Source organism: Dioscorea cayenensis, chromosome 19, assembly GCF_009730915.1.
Source record: "Dioscorea cayenensis subsp. rotundata cultivar TDr96_F1 chromosome 19, TDr96_F1_v2_PseudoChromosome.rev07_lg8_w22 25.fasta, whole genome shotgun sequence".
In the NCBI taxonomy this organism is placed as follows: Eukaryota; Viridiplantae; Streptophyta; class Magnoliopsida; order Dioscoreales; family Dioscoreaceae; genus Dioscorea; species Dioscorea cayenensis.
Window position 1 is genome coordinate 28,064,984 of NC_052489.1, and position 16,321 is coordinate 28,081,304.

General features: G+C 32.1%; 2 protein-coding genes and 1 pseudogene across 4 annotated transcripts; all 3 read right to left on the minus strand.

Moving 5' to 3' along the window:
* Window positions 1-3,413: 3,413 nt before the first annotated feature.
* LOC120250636 (DNA-directed RNA polymerases II and IV subunit 5A-like) lies at window positions 3,414-5,980 on the minus strand. Its single transcript, XM_039259465.1, has 4 exons — window positions 5,668-5,980; window positions 4,776-4,955; window positions 4,505-4,618; window positions 3,414-3,787 (listed from the first exon to the last, which is right to left on the minus strand). The coding sequence occupies exons 1-4, from the start codon at window positions 5,866-5,868 to the stop codon at window positions 3,662-3,664; spliced, it is 621 nt and encodes a 206-aa protein (XP_039115399.1). The 5' UTR covers window positions 5,869-5,980; the 3' UTR covers window positions 3,414-3,661.
* A 1,591-nt stretch (window positions 5,981-7,571) lies between these two features.
* On the minus strand, window positions 7,572-10,718 carry LOC120249326 (annotated as a pseudogene).
* Window positions 10,369-16,049, minus strand: LOC120283783. 3 transcript variants are annotated; one of them, XM_039290521.1, is made up of 12 exons: window positions 15,956-16,049; window positions 15,533-15,631; window positions 15,319-15,459; window positions 14,266-15,084; window positions 14,093-14,152; window positions 13,034-13,973; window positions 12,610-12,917; window positions 12,115-12,221; window positions 11,609-11,759; window positions 11,129-11,281; window positions 10,858-11,008; window positions 10,369-10,778 (listed from the first exon to the last, which is right to left on the minus strand). In XM_039290521.1, exons 1-11 carry the CDS (start codon window positions 15,992-15,994, stop codon window positions 10,871-10,873), a joined length of 2,955 nt encoding a protein of 984 aa, XP_039146455.1. In that variant the 5' UTR covers window positions 15,995-16,049; the 3' UTR covers window positions 10,369-10,778; window positions 10,858-10,870. The 3 variants fall into 3 exon arrangements, 2 of the variants coding, with proteins under 2 accessions (XP_039146455.1, XP_039146456.1); XM_039290522.1 differs by lacking the exon at window positions 15,319-15,459; XR_005543346.1 differs by lacking the exons at window positions 10,369-10,778; window positions 10,858-11,008 and having other exon boundaries at window positions 11,141-11,281; window positions 11,609-11,778.
* Between the last annotated feature and the right edge of the window lie 272 nt (window positions 16,050-16,321).

Sequence of the window (16,321 nt, forward strand, 5' to 3'; positions counted from 1 at the left end):
ATAAAGGTTTTAGATAAGATCAAAAGAGCAATGCCAGTGGACGGTTACTTAGGATAGTTTGTTACCACCATGCATACATTACATGTATATGAATGCAGATAATTAGATATCCATGACTCACATGTGAGACTACATGCTCCTTGTGATGGGAACCAAGAGAAGCTACATTTGGTTTCCATTTTCTAATTTTTGATTAGTGATGTCTTGAAATATATATTTTATTTTATTTCGCATTAGAAATTATTGATTTTTGTCATTATTTTTTTAATAAATGTAATTTTTATCATGTACTACTCTGTGATGACATTTTATTTTTATAAAAGAAAATAATTGTTTTTTTTTTTTACATTATGAATAGAACATCCGCAAGTTGTTATACTACAACTATGTATGCACTTTTATTTAAAAAATAATATTTATTTTTTAAAATTTTATATTTTAGAAGAGGGAGGTTGGTTGGGAGAGGAGAAAATAATAAATTAAGTTGGTTTTGAGGTTTGACTATTTAAATTGGTATTCAATTTTTTTTTATTAATCTAATTTTAATTTAATTAATTAAAATAAAATAACCCAGGTAGCACACATGGGATGACAAATCAAATTTAAATCAAAACATATCCCACATGAGGAATTAAAATATAAAAAGAATAATTATATAAAAATAATAAGACAGAAAAATGATCAGTAAAAAGATAGATACAAATATAGTATTTTATATATAAAAATCAAATATGAGTGATAATGAATGTGAGATTTTTGGTTTTTCAACGACAAGTATTAAAAATTTGGTTGAATAATAAATTATGATTTATTCATTTTTCTCAAAAATAATAATAATAATGGTCAAATTAATGCATGTCTTAATAAGTAGTGAGTTGTAAGAAACCAATTTAAAAAGATTGAAAAGAAGAAGAAAAAGTACAAGTGGTTCAATTTTTCAACATCAATCCTGATTGAAAGGAAAAAGAAATATATAAACAAAAATAATAGTGATAGTAATAAAAGTAGCCGACAAAGAGATTTGAAAAAGAAAAACCCTCTTTTCTTACAATATCTTTTTAAATTATTCATTCACTTGCTGATGTAAAGGGAGTCTGTTACATTCAAATAAAACAATAAAAATTAATACATAAATATATTGTTCTATGGTCGTTGTAATCTTTTTCATTTTCTCAGTTTATCCACCTGTTTCTTAGTCATTAATCCAGCCAGTGAATTTAATGGTCTGATTTTTTATGGCAGTAAAAATTTGAAATGATATGTTAATTTGAAACAATATGTGATTGGATGACTAGTCATATTCTTGTAGAGAAGAATTAGTGATTGGGACAAGTCCTTTTTCAAATCATAAACTTATCCACCAATCATTCAAATAGGCAACTCAATAAATTAATCTCGTTTAACATGAATAGAATCATTCTGAAAGATTGAAACCATAAACGTGAGAGTCAAAAATCCACATGCAAAACAACAAAACAGGCGGAAGAGAGAATCAACATAAGAATAGTAATAAATAGTTTTTCTCTTTTTTAAATAAATCACACCTTTGTTAAAAACATAACAAATGGTACAGATAAATGAAACTTAAGAAAAAAATAGTCGAAACAAACAAAACAGGAGTATAGATATGAGAACAAATCCATTAAAGTTTATTTGGGTATACTCAATCTCTATAAATAATGTAGATGTGTTGATTACGTTCTGTTGAACATGAAAGGATGTTGTATCTAGAGACAACTCAAACTTGACTTTGGATTTAGTATTATTAGTCCTTCTAAACGAAGCTTGACATCCGTGTGTGTATATATATATTACAAATAACAAGCAACATATTACTGAAAGGAAAAATAAATTGAAAGGCTTCACTATAACATGCCCACTATGCTATTTTTTTTTTTTTTTACTAAGGATACTGGGTTTGGTTAGGCTTGTAATTAAATGTGTGCCTGCACAGAAGAGCTTTTTTAAGTATATGGTTTTATCAACTGGTAACAGAGAGTATATTTAACACCACACATTCTCACTCTTTTCGAGAGCAGGAGAAGTTGAACTCACATTTCACCAATGTAAAAAGAACTCTAACATCGGTATGCACCCTTTAGTACTATGCTAAATCTTTGCAAAAAAAATAAAAAAAATAAAAATCAAGTATGGTTGCATATACTGGTAGCGCTTTTTAAATTTAACTGATATGTTAAATTCATAAAAATAATGTTGAAATATGCCCATCGTGTATAGATATCTGTATGGCAAACAAAAGGGAGGCTGATGTTTTAAGAATTATAGAACTTACAATTATATATATATATATATATATATATATAGATAAAGAATTGAAGAAATTGTTAATTAGCAATCTAATCCACTAATTCATGCACCAAAATACTAGTATACAATCATTCACAGTTTGCATGACAAGAACAACATTAAAAAAATAAAATAAATGTCATGAAAGATAAGTGACACTCGAGAACGAGACAATAGCATGTAAAATAATTTGGAATTCCATGTATTTGCAACTACAAAGATTTTCTTAAAATCGTTTGTATGTTTTTAATAAACGTTTGTTTGTTTGTTGAAATTTAAAAAAAGCAATTAAATATAAATTTAATGGATAGTTTTGAAATACACCACATAAATGGACATATAATGGCTTTATTTTTAAGTAGATTTTGAAATACGCTCATATTGGATGTATTCTAAAATTCGGGATTTGAAATATTAATCTCTAGGTATATAATCATCATGTAAGACATGAAAATACATTTTTTCAATTATTTTAATATTTTAAAAAAAAAATATTTTACTGTTTATGAAAATATTTAAATTAGTTGTATATTTTAATTTTAAAATTATTAAAAATTTTAGAATTTTTTTTATTTTATATACAACAGAATTTTAAAATGTTTATTTTATTTTTTTTCCTGCTTATTTTTAAAATATAATTACTTAAAAAGATTTCATGATAAGATTAATTGACATGTATTTACAAATAAACATTAAAGTTGTATTTCATTCTTGTGTTTTACAACACTACACAAAATAATTTTCTTATCAACGAACAAGAATAGATAATATATAATACATTTGATATAAATATTAAACATAATTTTAATTAATGCAACAAAAACATAATAATATATTACATTAACTACATCTAATTAAAAGGCCAACTTAGTGCCAATGTGAGCAAGGTTACCAGTTACACTGAATTTGTACCACCAATTCTCTACAGTCTTGAGGACTTCGAAGAGTGAATACTATGCTCACTCTACCACAAGCCACGTACAATGATACAAACTTTAGCTGATTTTTAGTTGTTATTTTCTTGATTCAACAAATCCAAAATTAGAAATACTAAGAAAAATAGAAATATCATCCCACTTGCATAAATGGGTTTGCTATCAGAGGGCTATCAATATTTCTGACAAAAACAAAGGTTCAGAAAGACAGCAAAATGCTCTCATTTCATCATATTAATCATATCAAGAAAAAGGGTGCTAACTTGGCAGGCCAACATGTGTTTGAAGTTACCACAAGCCATGTTGCCAGTTTTTCCATGTTTCACAAATAAAAATACTCCAGACTTACAAGAGATATGAGATGCATTACATAGAGCAACCTGCATGCGAATCGAGTCAACACGAGATCAAGTAGTGCCTCATACAACATACCGATAGGTAACATATCTGCCGGCCGTCTCACTGGGTCGGATAATCTTCACTACCTGCCCACGCGTCATCCCATAATATCTAGCAACTGGATCAGTAACTTGAATTCGTGGAAGCTGCAGCCAGCCATTCAAATAAAGGGCAGATACAGAATTAATGCAATTTAAATAGTATGGCTAGGTTGTAACTAAACCATCATCTATCACAAGATTAAAATAAAAAAGTAATATTGTCTCTTAAGAAATACTAATCCTGCTTGGCGGTGTACTATAACTAGAACTCATTTTCATTAGTGCATATCTATGCTCCACAAAACAGTCTTGTTGTGTTGTATATGACTCACTGATATAAGTTATTCATCAAAACCAAATAAACTACAAGAACTAAATTCTGCACATCTAACCTAAGACTTTTATTTGGTTCTAGAGATCATATTGACTTCCTCTGATGGATGATTGTTTATAGGACTTGGCAGATGTGTAGTGTCTACATGTTCATGGGGGCAGTAGGCTCTTTACAATAATAGTGTGGCTTTAACTTAGATATGATCAATGCAGTGATCAGTGGACCTAGAGATATCCTCAATGTTTCAAATGAAATTCAGCCCCATGAACAAAACATACAAAAACAGTCTAATTTAGCCATATCCACCATCTTCATAAAAGGCAGGAACATAGCTCATGTGCAATCTACGTACACAAAAGCTGTAATCTGCCATCGATATTTGGTAAACATAAAGAAAAGGCCAATCAAGGTTTTCATATTATCACAAACGAATGATTGTAAAGATTAAATAACAACATTTTTCTTTCTATGTATTGTTTTAGACGTACCTGAGTTTCCTTTACAGTATAACGCTGCAACAAAGTAGCCTTTTCTTCACTGGAAAGAACCTGATGCTCTGGAACAAGACTATGATCCTTAATGTTGACCAGCAGCTCCCCCTCCTGTGATTAGGTCACATAAATAATAAAGAAACAATACCTGTCATTCACCAGTCCTAGAAGTAATTATTGAAGAAAAACTAACCACACTGCAAGATTTCCATCTTATTTCTAGAAATAGCATATTACATGGCAATGTATGTTCAGAAATTTGCAGCACCTGAAAAACCTCCAAATGAAACTTCTGAGATATGTCTTGTAGGGACGATCTTGCGAATGGAGTAAGATTCTGCTGAACAACCAATATTGCTCTTGGCACATTCTCTGCTTTCATCAGTTCAACGTATTTCTTTATATGCTTCACACCAACTTTGGCATCATTAGGGAAGAACACATAAATCTGATTGAATAGGATCACAAACAGGCATTAGAAATCAAAATCATCAGAAATTGAAGCAACTAATAAATAAATAAACAATACAATGGCTCAAAATTATGGTTCTCAAAAGAGTTAGTTAACACAAACTAAGTTCTTTGCTGTGAACGTGTCTAAACAAAACTATGATAATGAGAACTTAAAAAGATACATATCATCTGAACAAGATATACATAGTTCCCTGTATGTCTAGCTGTGTAACTATCAAAATTTAATTCAATCTATTTCAGTAAATAAATTAGAACTTGAAATGCTCCTCAATGGACAAACTCCAAAGACATCATCAATCAAACGAAAACACCAAATCCCCAAAAGGTTCAAACTTTAAAACAAGGCCCATTGAACATTGAAAACATACTTCGAAATACCTCATGACACACACACACACACACACACACACACAACAAAAGACTATAATTGGTATAAAAAAAGGAGTGCTAAAATTTGAAGCAAAGCAATTCAATGTATCTATTTTAGTAAATAAATTAGTCTTTGAAATCCTCATGTAAAATAATCAAAGGACAAAAGCTCAAAAGACATCATCAATCAAGCAAACACTCAAAAGATTCAAACTTTAAAACAAAAGCAACCGATTAAACATTAGAACAGCAAGCCTTAAAACTCTATAATAACAATAATCACAAAATAGAAAAAAGGAAATCAAAGAAAGAGAGACCTGATCGGAAGGGTCGTTCTTCTTGGCCTTATTGAAGATGAGATCGTCACGGTTGACGGATTCGCCGAACTTTTGGATGAACTCGGCCTTGGTCATGTTGAGATCGCGATCGACGACGAGGTAACCGCGGTCCCTGAGCATCTGCATCACCGTCCGCCGAACTCTGAACAGCCTGCTTGATAGCTCCTCCACCTGGGCCATCTCTCGCTTATCCTTCTTCTCCTCCGCCGCCGCAGTGGAGGAACAAGCTCGGAGAAGGAGAGACGGGGAGAAGAGTTAGGGCTTCGGAGGCACTCAAACGGTGGTTTCTCTTACCTTATACTACGAATAGTTTAGCTCTTTTATAAGCATTTTTATTATTATTATTTTTTTTTATTGCGAAATTTGCATCGACACCCCTCTAGAAGTTTAGAATTTGGTATCTCTACATACTTCTTTTGGTGACTTTTTTTTTTTTAATTTTCTGTGAATATTGCCATATATCCACATAGAATTCTTTTTTTATTCTTTTTTTTTTATGAGGAATCTTTTTTAAATATCTATATAACATATCAATATCTTTATATTTCTTCCTTGATAAAATATTAAACCAAATAGTACTATTTTTATGCTTTTTGTTGTGTTTTGTGTTGGAGACTCAATAAAAGTAAAATGATGAAAGAATTTAATCAAAATTATATGAATATGATTATTTATACAATAGGGACTTCGGGAGGTGTGTATATGATATATATATATGAGTTTTTTTTTTCCATTTATTTAATTTTTATAGGCCTGCCAATGTCGGCTATAAACCTTTGATTTATTTTATCTTGCAGAATAAATAAAATTATTTTATTTTTTTCCATATAATATATAGCTCCCTCAATTATATATATATATATATATATATACATACACAAAAAAAAGTCACAAGCAAAAGAAAAAAATAACCAAAAATAAGAAAGATTTTGTATATATAACTTTTTGCTATAGTTTTTTTTGGAATAAAGTGAATAAATGATAAATTTATTAAAAACAATAACGATTGAACTTCAATAAATTGATGTTACTAAGGAAAAACGAACTTAACTTCATTGATTCAAATAGCCACAAGATATCAATGAAAACAGTTTCACTAACAATAGGTGACAGCTCAACTGAATGCAATTAATTAAGTTGTATAAAATAATGAATGATAAAATTTTAATTAACACAATTCCATTATGCTTAATTCATATATATATATATATATATATGCCTCCACCCCTCAACTTCCCGGCGGTAGTATCACACTTGCAAAAGCACAATAATTATTCATTTAACTAAAAGTCAAAGAAATTCAATGATGAGTTCAGTGTATATATATATTATATATTACAAGCAGTCCACTGACTATTCAATTAACTTACTATGCAACTCAATGAGTTCATTTCTGATTCTTCATGCAAATTTATTACATACAAATTAAGTTAGAGGCCTTCCTAAATCAATTAAACTTATAAACCAATTTAAGTAAATAAAAGTAACTATAAGTAATTAATTAATTACTTCTCTATATTAATGACTAAGCAAGGCAAACTAGCTAATACGTAAGAATTAAACAACGTAACTAGACACCCAGAACTAGGTGGTGCACAGGATAATTCAACCATATATAATTCAACCAGCAATTATGTGATATCATGAACTCCACCTGATTTTTACTAGTTACTTTCTTGATACAACTGTTGTGAAGTTAGAAAAAGTTTGAAATATAAAAGTATATTAATTAATCCCATGCGCGCCATGTTGACAGTTTTCCAATATGGTTTGCAAATAAAAATATTTCAGACTTAAACTAGCCATGCATGAGACTGCATGCATTTCATAGAGCATCCTGCCTGCATGCATGCTCGATCATTAAGTCAAAAAGGCTAGCTAGATCAAATAGTACGTGCCTCATACGACATACCATAATATCTAGCGACTGGATCAGTAATTAGGATTCTTGGAAGCTGTAGCCATATCAAATAAAGATCAGATACACAATTAATGTAGTTTGCAACCTATATATGGCTATGATTGATGTAAGGAAACGATTATTCATCAGAAAATTAAAATAAAAAGCAACAATAATATTGTTTTTATAAGGAATGTTAATCCTATCCTGCTTGGCTGTATTATGACTAGAAACCATTTTCATTAGCGCATCTATGATCTACAAAACTGCATGTCTTTGTGGTCTTGCATGTGAGTCACTGGTAGAAGTTATTCTTCAGAACCAACTAATTAATTACAAGAATTATCTTGTTTTATACTTTTATTCGGTTCTAGAGATGATATATTGACTTGACTTCAATTCTTCTGATGGATGATTGTTAATAGGACTTACACGTTCATGGGGTAGTAGCCTTTTTAATTATTACAATAAAAGTGTAGCTTTAACTTTGATAAAATCAATTAATTTAATGATCAATCAACCTAGCTAGAGATAAGCTCAATGTTTCAAATGAAATTCAGAGTGTGAACAAAATATGCAAAAACAGTATACTTTAACAGTATCCATCATCTTCAAGAAAGGCAGGAATTATATATATAGTACTAATTAAATACAATTTACATACAGGAAATTAAGCTGTAATTAATCTGCCTTTGATAAATTAACGTACATAAAAGGCCAGTCAAAGTTTTTATATTATTGCAAATGAATGATTGTAAAGATTAATTAAATAAAAACATTTTTCTTTCTATGTATTTAATTTTCTAGACATATATATATATATATATATATATATATACCTGAGTTTACTTTACAGTGCATGTAGCGCTCCAACAAGGCAGCCTTTTCTTCACTGTTAAGAACCTGATGCTTTGGAACGAGTTCATGCTCCGTAATGTTGACCAGCAGCTCTCGCTCTTGTGATTAATTAGGTCACATATATAATTAATCATAAAGAAACAACGTACACCTCATTCATCATATATATCATGAGTCCTATATTATAGCTAGAAGCTGTAATCATATATATATATATATATATATATATATGGAAGAAAAACTAATTAACCCGTATATATTGCGAGATTCAAATCTTATTAATTATTTAATTTATATGATCAATATATAATATATTACATGGCGAGCGCGCAATGTATATATGTTAAAAAAAATTGCATGCAGCACCTGAAAAACGTCCAACTGAAACTTCTGAGAAATGTCTTGTAGGGATGATCTTGCGATTCGTGTAATATATATATCCTGCTGAACAACCAATATATATAGCTCTTCGTACATTCTCTGATTTCATAAGTTCAACGTATTTCTTTATATGCTTCACACCAACTTTGGCGTCATTTGAAAAGAATACAAAAATCTAATCGAATAGGATCACCAACCAGGCATATATATATATATATATATATATATATATATCAGTAATTAACCAAACTAATCAGAAATTTTTAAATCAAGTAATATATATATATATATATATTACTTGATTTAATAATTAAAAAGTTTCAAAATTTAATTCAATCTATATATATATTTCAGGATAATATATAGAGAGAAATTAAGACACTACTACATAACTGCACTAATGCAGCTGTTACATTGCAGCGGTTATAAAATTGCTACAATAGACTATCTATTGTAGCGGTTTTGTAACGATTTTTCAATTAAATATTACATTTGACTTAATTCGTTGCAAAAACCGCTGTATATTAAGATAGATATGCAGCGGTTATACAATTACTAGAAATGTTAAAAAAAAATAGCGGTTTATAACCGCTACATAAGTATTGTAATGCAGCGGTTCTTAAGACCAGATCAGAAGGGTCGAACTTGTTGGCCTTGTTGAAGATAAGATCGTCGCGGTTGACGGATTCACCGAACTTGTGGATGAACTCAGGCTTTGTCATGTTGAGAACATGATCGACGACGAGGTAACCACGGTCCCTGGGCATGTGCATCAACGTCCGGCGAACCCTGAACAAGTTGCTTCAGAGGTCCCCCGCCTGCTCCATCTCTCCTTTAATTATCCTTCTTCTCCTAGCCTCCTCCTGTTCCGCTGCAGTAATGAGGGTTTTTCCCTTTTGTATATATATATATATATATATATTTTTTTTTTTCTAATCATGAAATTTGCATGCATATATATATATATATATACACACATATATCTACGTAAAGTCATACTTTATTCGGATGATTTTTACAAAAAAGTTAGGGAATTCTAAGTAACTTACCAAATATAACTCTGATTTTTATTTTCATTATATTATTATTTTTATTATTTTTTTTGTTGATATCAATCTTACATTCACATTGTAAAATAAATCCAATTATTATATTGTTTCCCTTGATTATAAATATATACAAAATTGCCCTTGACCCATTTGATCTGGGTCAAGGGCAATAATCAAAATTATGTACTTGCTATTATTTATATATCTAAGGACTTTCGGATGTGTGTGTGTGTGTATATATATATATATATATATGATACTTTCCCTTATTTATTTATTTATTAATAAAAAGTTAGGAAATTTTAACTATTAACAGTTTTTACATTCTTCATAAACATTATTTCCTTCTTTTTTGTTAATATAAATTTTATTCATATTGTAGAAAAATAGGACAATAATATTATTTTTCCATATAGATCCCTCAATTATGTATATATGCATGCATAGAAGACAAGCAAAAGAAAAATAAAACTAAAAAAAAAAAAAGGCTGATCTCATATTTTCCTCGTTCTATAACCTCTTGCTATTTTAAAAAATGTGAAAAAAAGGGAAAATACAAAGGATGGAACTTTAAATAAATTGAGATTCAAGGCTATTACTGTAATACAAACATACGTACCTTTGTGACCTCAATGGCATGGGACACTTGTCTCAGGCAGTTAAAAAAAATTGGTCTTTTCATGCAATAATCACAGAGGTTGCAAATTCACTAGCATTTCTCACCTTTCCAAACTTGTGCTCATAAAACATCCAAAGAAAGTCTTCTTATTTTCTTTACTCTTTACCTGATCCATAGTTCCCACAATAGGACATCTGTGAATTATATACTCAACTGCATACATCTTAATTCCTGCAATTTACTCATTGTTGCTGAGGTTGGATCTTTGCATTCAAAAGTAATCCTGTAAACCACCATTGCATTTTAGAGAAAATTCTATAATGAATTTTCAGCTTGGTATAGATATGTAAATTGTTTCTCACTTTGAAACTGTACTTATATTTCTTGGCTCATCTCCACAGTTTGATCTTGAGGAAATGTTGGCATCTTGATTCGGTGAAAGGAAGCGTACTTGTTCTTCTTGAAAGGAAGAAGTTTCCCAGAAAATAAACAGTTTATGATCCAGTTGGCTGTCTGCAAAAGAATTAAGGTTGAAGAAGATCAATACAAACATGGAAGCAAGCTGGCTGAGCTGATATAAATATATCTAATTTTCATGTCTTTAAGGACATTCTGGATAAAAGTCACACTAACCATCATTTGTAGGTTTTGTTCTAAAATGCATTGCTTCAGATGTCGAGAAACATTGCTCTCGTCTTCAACAAGAATGGCTCCAATGGATTTCTTTCCATCTTTCGTATTTTGGATCAATTGTTGCAAGGATTTATACACCAGACCACCTCCACACTGAACCAACAGTCGGAAGTTAAAAGAAGAGACCAAAACAGCATAAACAAATTAAAAAGAGTGGATAAATGTACTATTCATGCTTCTTAATTGATTTGTTATGTCTACAAATTGCAAATAAGCATATTGTAAATGCAGTGAGTTTCCTTATTATTTATTAAATATGCAGCATTATACTATGCTCTGTAAGCGAACATATGAATGAAGAGGTGACCATCAAGTTTCAAGGAAGCAATTCTTAACTCCTCAACAAATTCACAGAAAGACAATCAAATAAAATAACTATTCACAGGATTGCACATAGTGCTATATTCAATAAAGAGTTACCTTTATAATTTTAGAAAATTTGGTACAAAATCTGGCTTTTCCATATACCATGACGGCAAATTTGTCAAAAATGGAGCCATTGTTGAAGCAGATTGGCTCTTGACCTTGCAAGTGGTGCCACTTGGAGGCTTGAATTGGCCGATTTACATATCTGATGAAGGAGCATGAAACTAAGTCTTAATTATCAGAACAGTAACTGAACGATAGCAATTCTAATTTCAATGTTATAGTGGGTACGTAAAACTCCAAATGAAATACCATCCAAAGAGTTTTTATCAAATTTATGCACAATATTTGAATGAAAATGGTGGATATATATAATGATATCATCATGTGGATAAAGTTGTGCTATCATTGGACCCAATATAGGAAAAAGTTCCAACTGAAAAAAATATAATACAGAGAATGCTAAACTGGTTTCAAGTAGATATAGTAAAGAAAACACTGGTTGAATGCAAATTTAGCATCAGAGACATCAAGTTGCAGCAGGCAAAGAACAAACTCACTTTTTGGGTGTCAACAAGAAACCAGCCTCCACCGAATCAAGAATCCACTCAGCATTCAACATCCAGGTATTTATTGCACAGCCATATAAAAACTTAGTTGATTTTACCTGCAACAAAAGGGTGAGGAAATTAACCTGCCATAATGAAAGAAATTCCCAAAACATAATTGTTTGTTCTTGCTGTAAAATGGGAAAACAAATGGCTTTATAAGTGCTGTTTTCTTGCTGCAAAATGAGAAAAATGGCTTTTAAAGTGCTGTTTTCTCCAGAGAAATCTTTCAAATTGAATTAAGTTAATAAGTTTGTGTTGGTCCTCCTAGGTTCAATTAGGAGAAATAATCAGTTCCCTGAATTGGAGGTAGCGGTAAATTCTGCTAAATTTTTAGAGGTTACTTGAAAGAAAATTATACAATCTAAACGATTTCATCAGGAATTGACATATGTTGCACAATCAGAAACAGTAGAGTAAAAACCATTCACAACTAAAAGCACAAACCTTTTTTGGAGAGAGTACAATGGGAAGCTTCCAGGTAGACAATTCCAACGCTTGTTCTCTTCGAAGGTTTTTAAAACATGAAGGTATGCTAGTAAGAACATAACCTCCAAATTCTCTGATCACGGCTTCCAGTTTTTTTTCTGTCTGGGCGGAAAATCCAGTCAGTAGAAATTCCAAACCTTGAAAGATCAAAGCTTTTGCATTTGTAGTGTTGCATTTCGTGATATATCTACAATTGTCTTTTTGAATCCCATATTTGCAATGCCGGAACTGCTCATTTACTCTCTTCCTCTTTGTACTCTTTGAACCTAAATTATGTTTATGAATGAGCTCCAAGTTACAAACAGATAAAGTGGAACGTTTTCAAAGTACAGAAGATAATATGGCAAAAGAGGAGGTGCAAGAAAATGCAAGTTAGGATTACCAGAAGCCCAGACTAATGATTGCAGTTCTCCAACGACCTCTTTATCTTCCACAAAATGAACCTTCTTTGTTGGCAGGCTCCGTTTAACTAGAGGTTGAGCTTGTAAAGTTAACTGGGGAGGCGCCCCCTGGTTTGTGTCCTCCTGGTGCTTGGAAACTGAGGTTGCAACATCAGCAGACTCAGCACCATTGGTCCTAAAACTGCCAGGACCTTTGACTTGTTCACAATACATGTTTCCAAAATTGTGATTTTCTGATCCATCTTTCACATCAAACTTCCCTTTGGGACTGGAAGGAACAGAAGGTGCATCCTTGAAAGCACAAAAACTGGTGCTTTTTCCAGTCAGAAACAAATTTATAGGTTTTTCTTTTGTGCTTTCTCGTGACATAGCTTTAGCAGGAGCCATCTCCCCTACATAGTCTTGGTTAGGCACTACCATGCTGTAGTGCTTGAGTAAATTAAATTGTCTGTGACTGGGCAAAATAGAACCTTCAGTATTTATCTTGAAAATATCATGCCCTTCCACCTTAGAATCAGGAACGGTACATTGGCAATTTAACTCGGACAATGGAATAGATGGAACAGAACCAGTAATTGTTTCCAAATTCTTATTTTCGCTTTTCTGGTTGACATCAGGAGTAACATCAGGGAGACTGCATGGCACAACAGAACAAAGAGGATCAACCAGTGAGAAACTGGAGGATCTCACGAGCTCTAGTGAAGGAACTAATTGTTCATGGATGCTCTTCCCATGTCCAGCAACACTTTGCATTGGTGTGTTTGAGGATGCAACTACCTCATGTCCTGCATCTGATCTTGCCTCTGATGAGTGTTTGTCAAGATCATCCATGGATTCTGAAATGAAGCTTGTTTCTCGAATGAAAAATGCTTTAACACTAGTCCGAGTATTCAGACACCTTAGTGCATTACCTTTGATCACCTTAAAAATTTACAGAAGAAAGTCATATCAATCCAACCAATAGTAATGTGACAAAAATTTTAGAAAAATTATGCGCATAAAGTACAAATATCACAACCCATCAAAAGAGTACCTCTTACCTCAGATATTCTTCCTTTTTCTTCAGAAACTGTATGGTTTAAAGTTCGAGCATCTGGATTCTGAAAACATGGACTATCATTCAGTCATTTTATACTAAAATGAGATCATATCTTCAAAAGACATTGTTGGGCATGCAGAAGCTCAGTAAGGACTCTAAGATGATATATTTTACCTTGATGAGGAAAGCATCAGATCCTTGGGCAACTGCCTCACTAATATCATCTTGAGTCTCAGGAACCAAACTAAGTGATTTTATGGTCTGTTTATCAGGACTTTCCAAGTTAGAAGCCTTTGATGGACTAGAAGAAATGGGCAACAAAATCAACTTGCCACTATTATGAGAAGAATTTCCATTCGGGGATGAATCTACAGATGTGGGGGCAACCATCTGATTAAAAGATAGACCTACATCATCAAATGCGTTTTTCATGATATCATCATCCAAATCACTAAGTTGATCTGTTTCATCAAGTGCATCAGATAATAAAACCGGGGGAACAGTTTCTGTAACATCCAAATAGCATTCCTTCCTTGCTCGTTTCACACGAAGAGCAACTTCCAGTATAGCTTCAGTTGGAAAAGTTTCACATTGTAAGCTACTGGTTGCCATTTCAGATATAACCAATGCTTCCGAGGCAGCAATAGAAAGCTCAACAGCATCGCGAATACCTTTATTCTTCAGATTGCTAAAATTAACCTTTTTCCGAAACCTCACCCTTTTCTGCTCAGCTTTACTGACGGGCGTTGATGATGAGCTCTTAACCTGCCTCTGAACACAGTTTAATGGTGATATCTTTGACTCAGGGACATCACCATCCACTTCCACCACATTCGAGCAAATGTGGTTTTTCTGTGCTGTTTGGATTGCAGAGATTGGTTTCCCTGGCATGCTTTTATTAGGTTCGCGCCTTCCAGTTTGAGCAATTTCATCTACATGGTCAGACAACTGAGAACCAGTGACAGACGACAGATGAAGATGAAAACTTGTTGCCTGCTTAAAAGAGAAGATAATCTTTAGGATTGAAATGGAATGATATGGGAAATGCAATTCAAACAAAGAACAGAGCAGAAAAATCTTAACAAAAGAAATTAAATCAAGGCAAATGAACAGCATGCCTGAAACACAAGAAACCTGAAACACTGGCATTATTCAAGCACATGTAAGAATCTAACAAGTAAAGTAAAAAATAAGTTAATTGTTTAAACAATATTTATAATCTCATACATTTTCAGAAGAAGTATTCCCTTCAGTTGAGTTGTCTTCACCAGACAAAAACAATCGGCAACCACTGGACACAACATCATTTCTAGAGTAGAGACAATCATCATGTTTTTCACAATTATTTTCTGGAGAGCAAACATAATTCTGTGAAAACAAACAACCAATAAGACAAGATCATTCCAAAAGTATACTATCAATTAAAATTTACACAACGCACCTTCCATGCCAGTGGAGACACAGTGTGATCGCCTTTGGGATAATCACCAAATGCCGGTAATTGGCGTGGCTGAAGCCAGAATGGAAGCCAAGCAGTATCCTGAAATCCAACAAAAGCACAACAAACCTAATGAATTGAGCTTACTAATCACACTTATACAGCCAAAAGGGGAAAAAGAAAAAAAAGAAAAAATTCCTTCAATCTTTTGCCTTTCAGTAACCCAGTGATAGACCTTGAAAGGATTTCAATACAAGCAAAGATATTGATGAAAATAAAAAGAATAAAACCACAAAAGTCGGCTAAGATTACTGGTGAAATAGAGGAGATTGATCCATGGATCAAAATCACAAGAAAATCCAAGAAGGAATACAATGGTGTGATGAGATTGATTTAGGAGGAAGAGAGAGAGGAAAGGAAGGCAACCTCTGAGAACTGAGGGGAGTGATAGACACAGTTGGCCATGGCGATCCGCGGTGAGGCCGAGAAGCCACCATCAAAGCTTCTTTGCCGCCAAAAAAAGATGAGGGTTTCGTTTCGCGCCAAAAAAAATCCCCGGGAGTTTTAGGAGCGGGACGAGGGTAATAAACGCGATTTTTGATAAAATTTCAGAAATGCCATCCAGATAAAAGTTAATTTCAGTCCTTTTTACGTTAACTAATGCAATTTTTTCATTTGGCTGTTTACATCTTTATTTATTTATTTATTTAAAAAAAATGAATAAACCCTAAATTTATTGCAATAAACAATCAAATAATACAAAATAAGACCAGCAAAAAAAATAAACCTTGA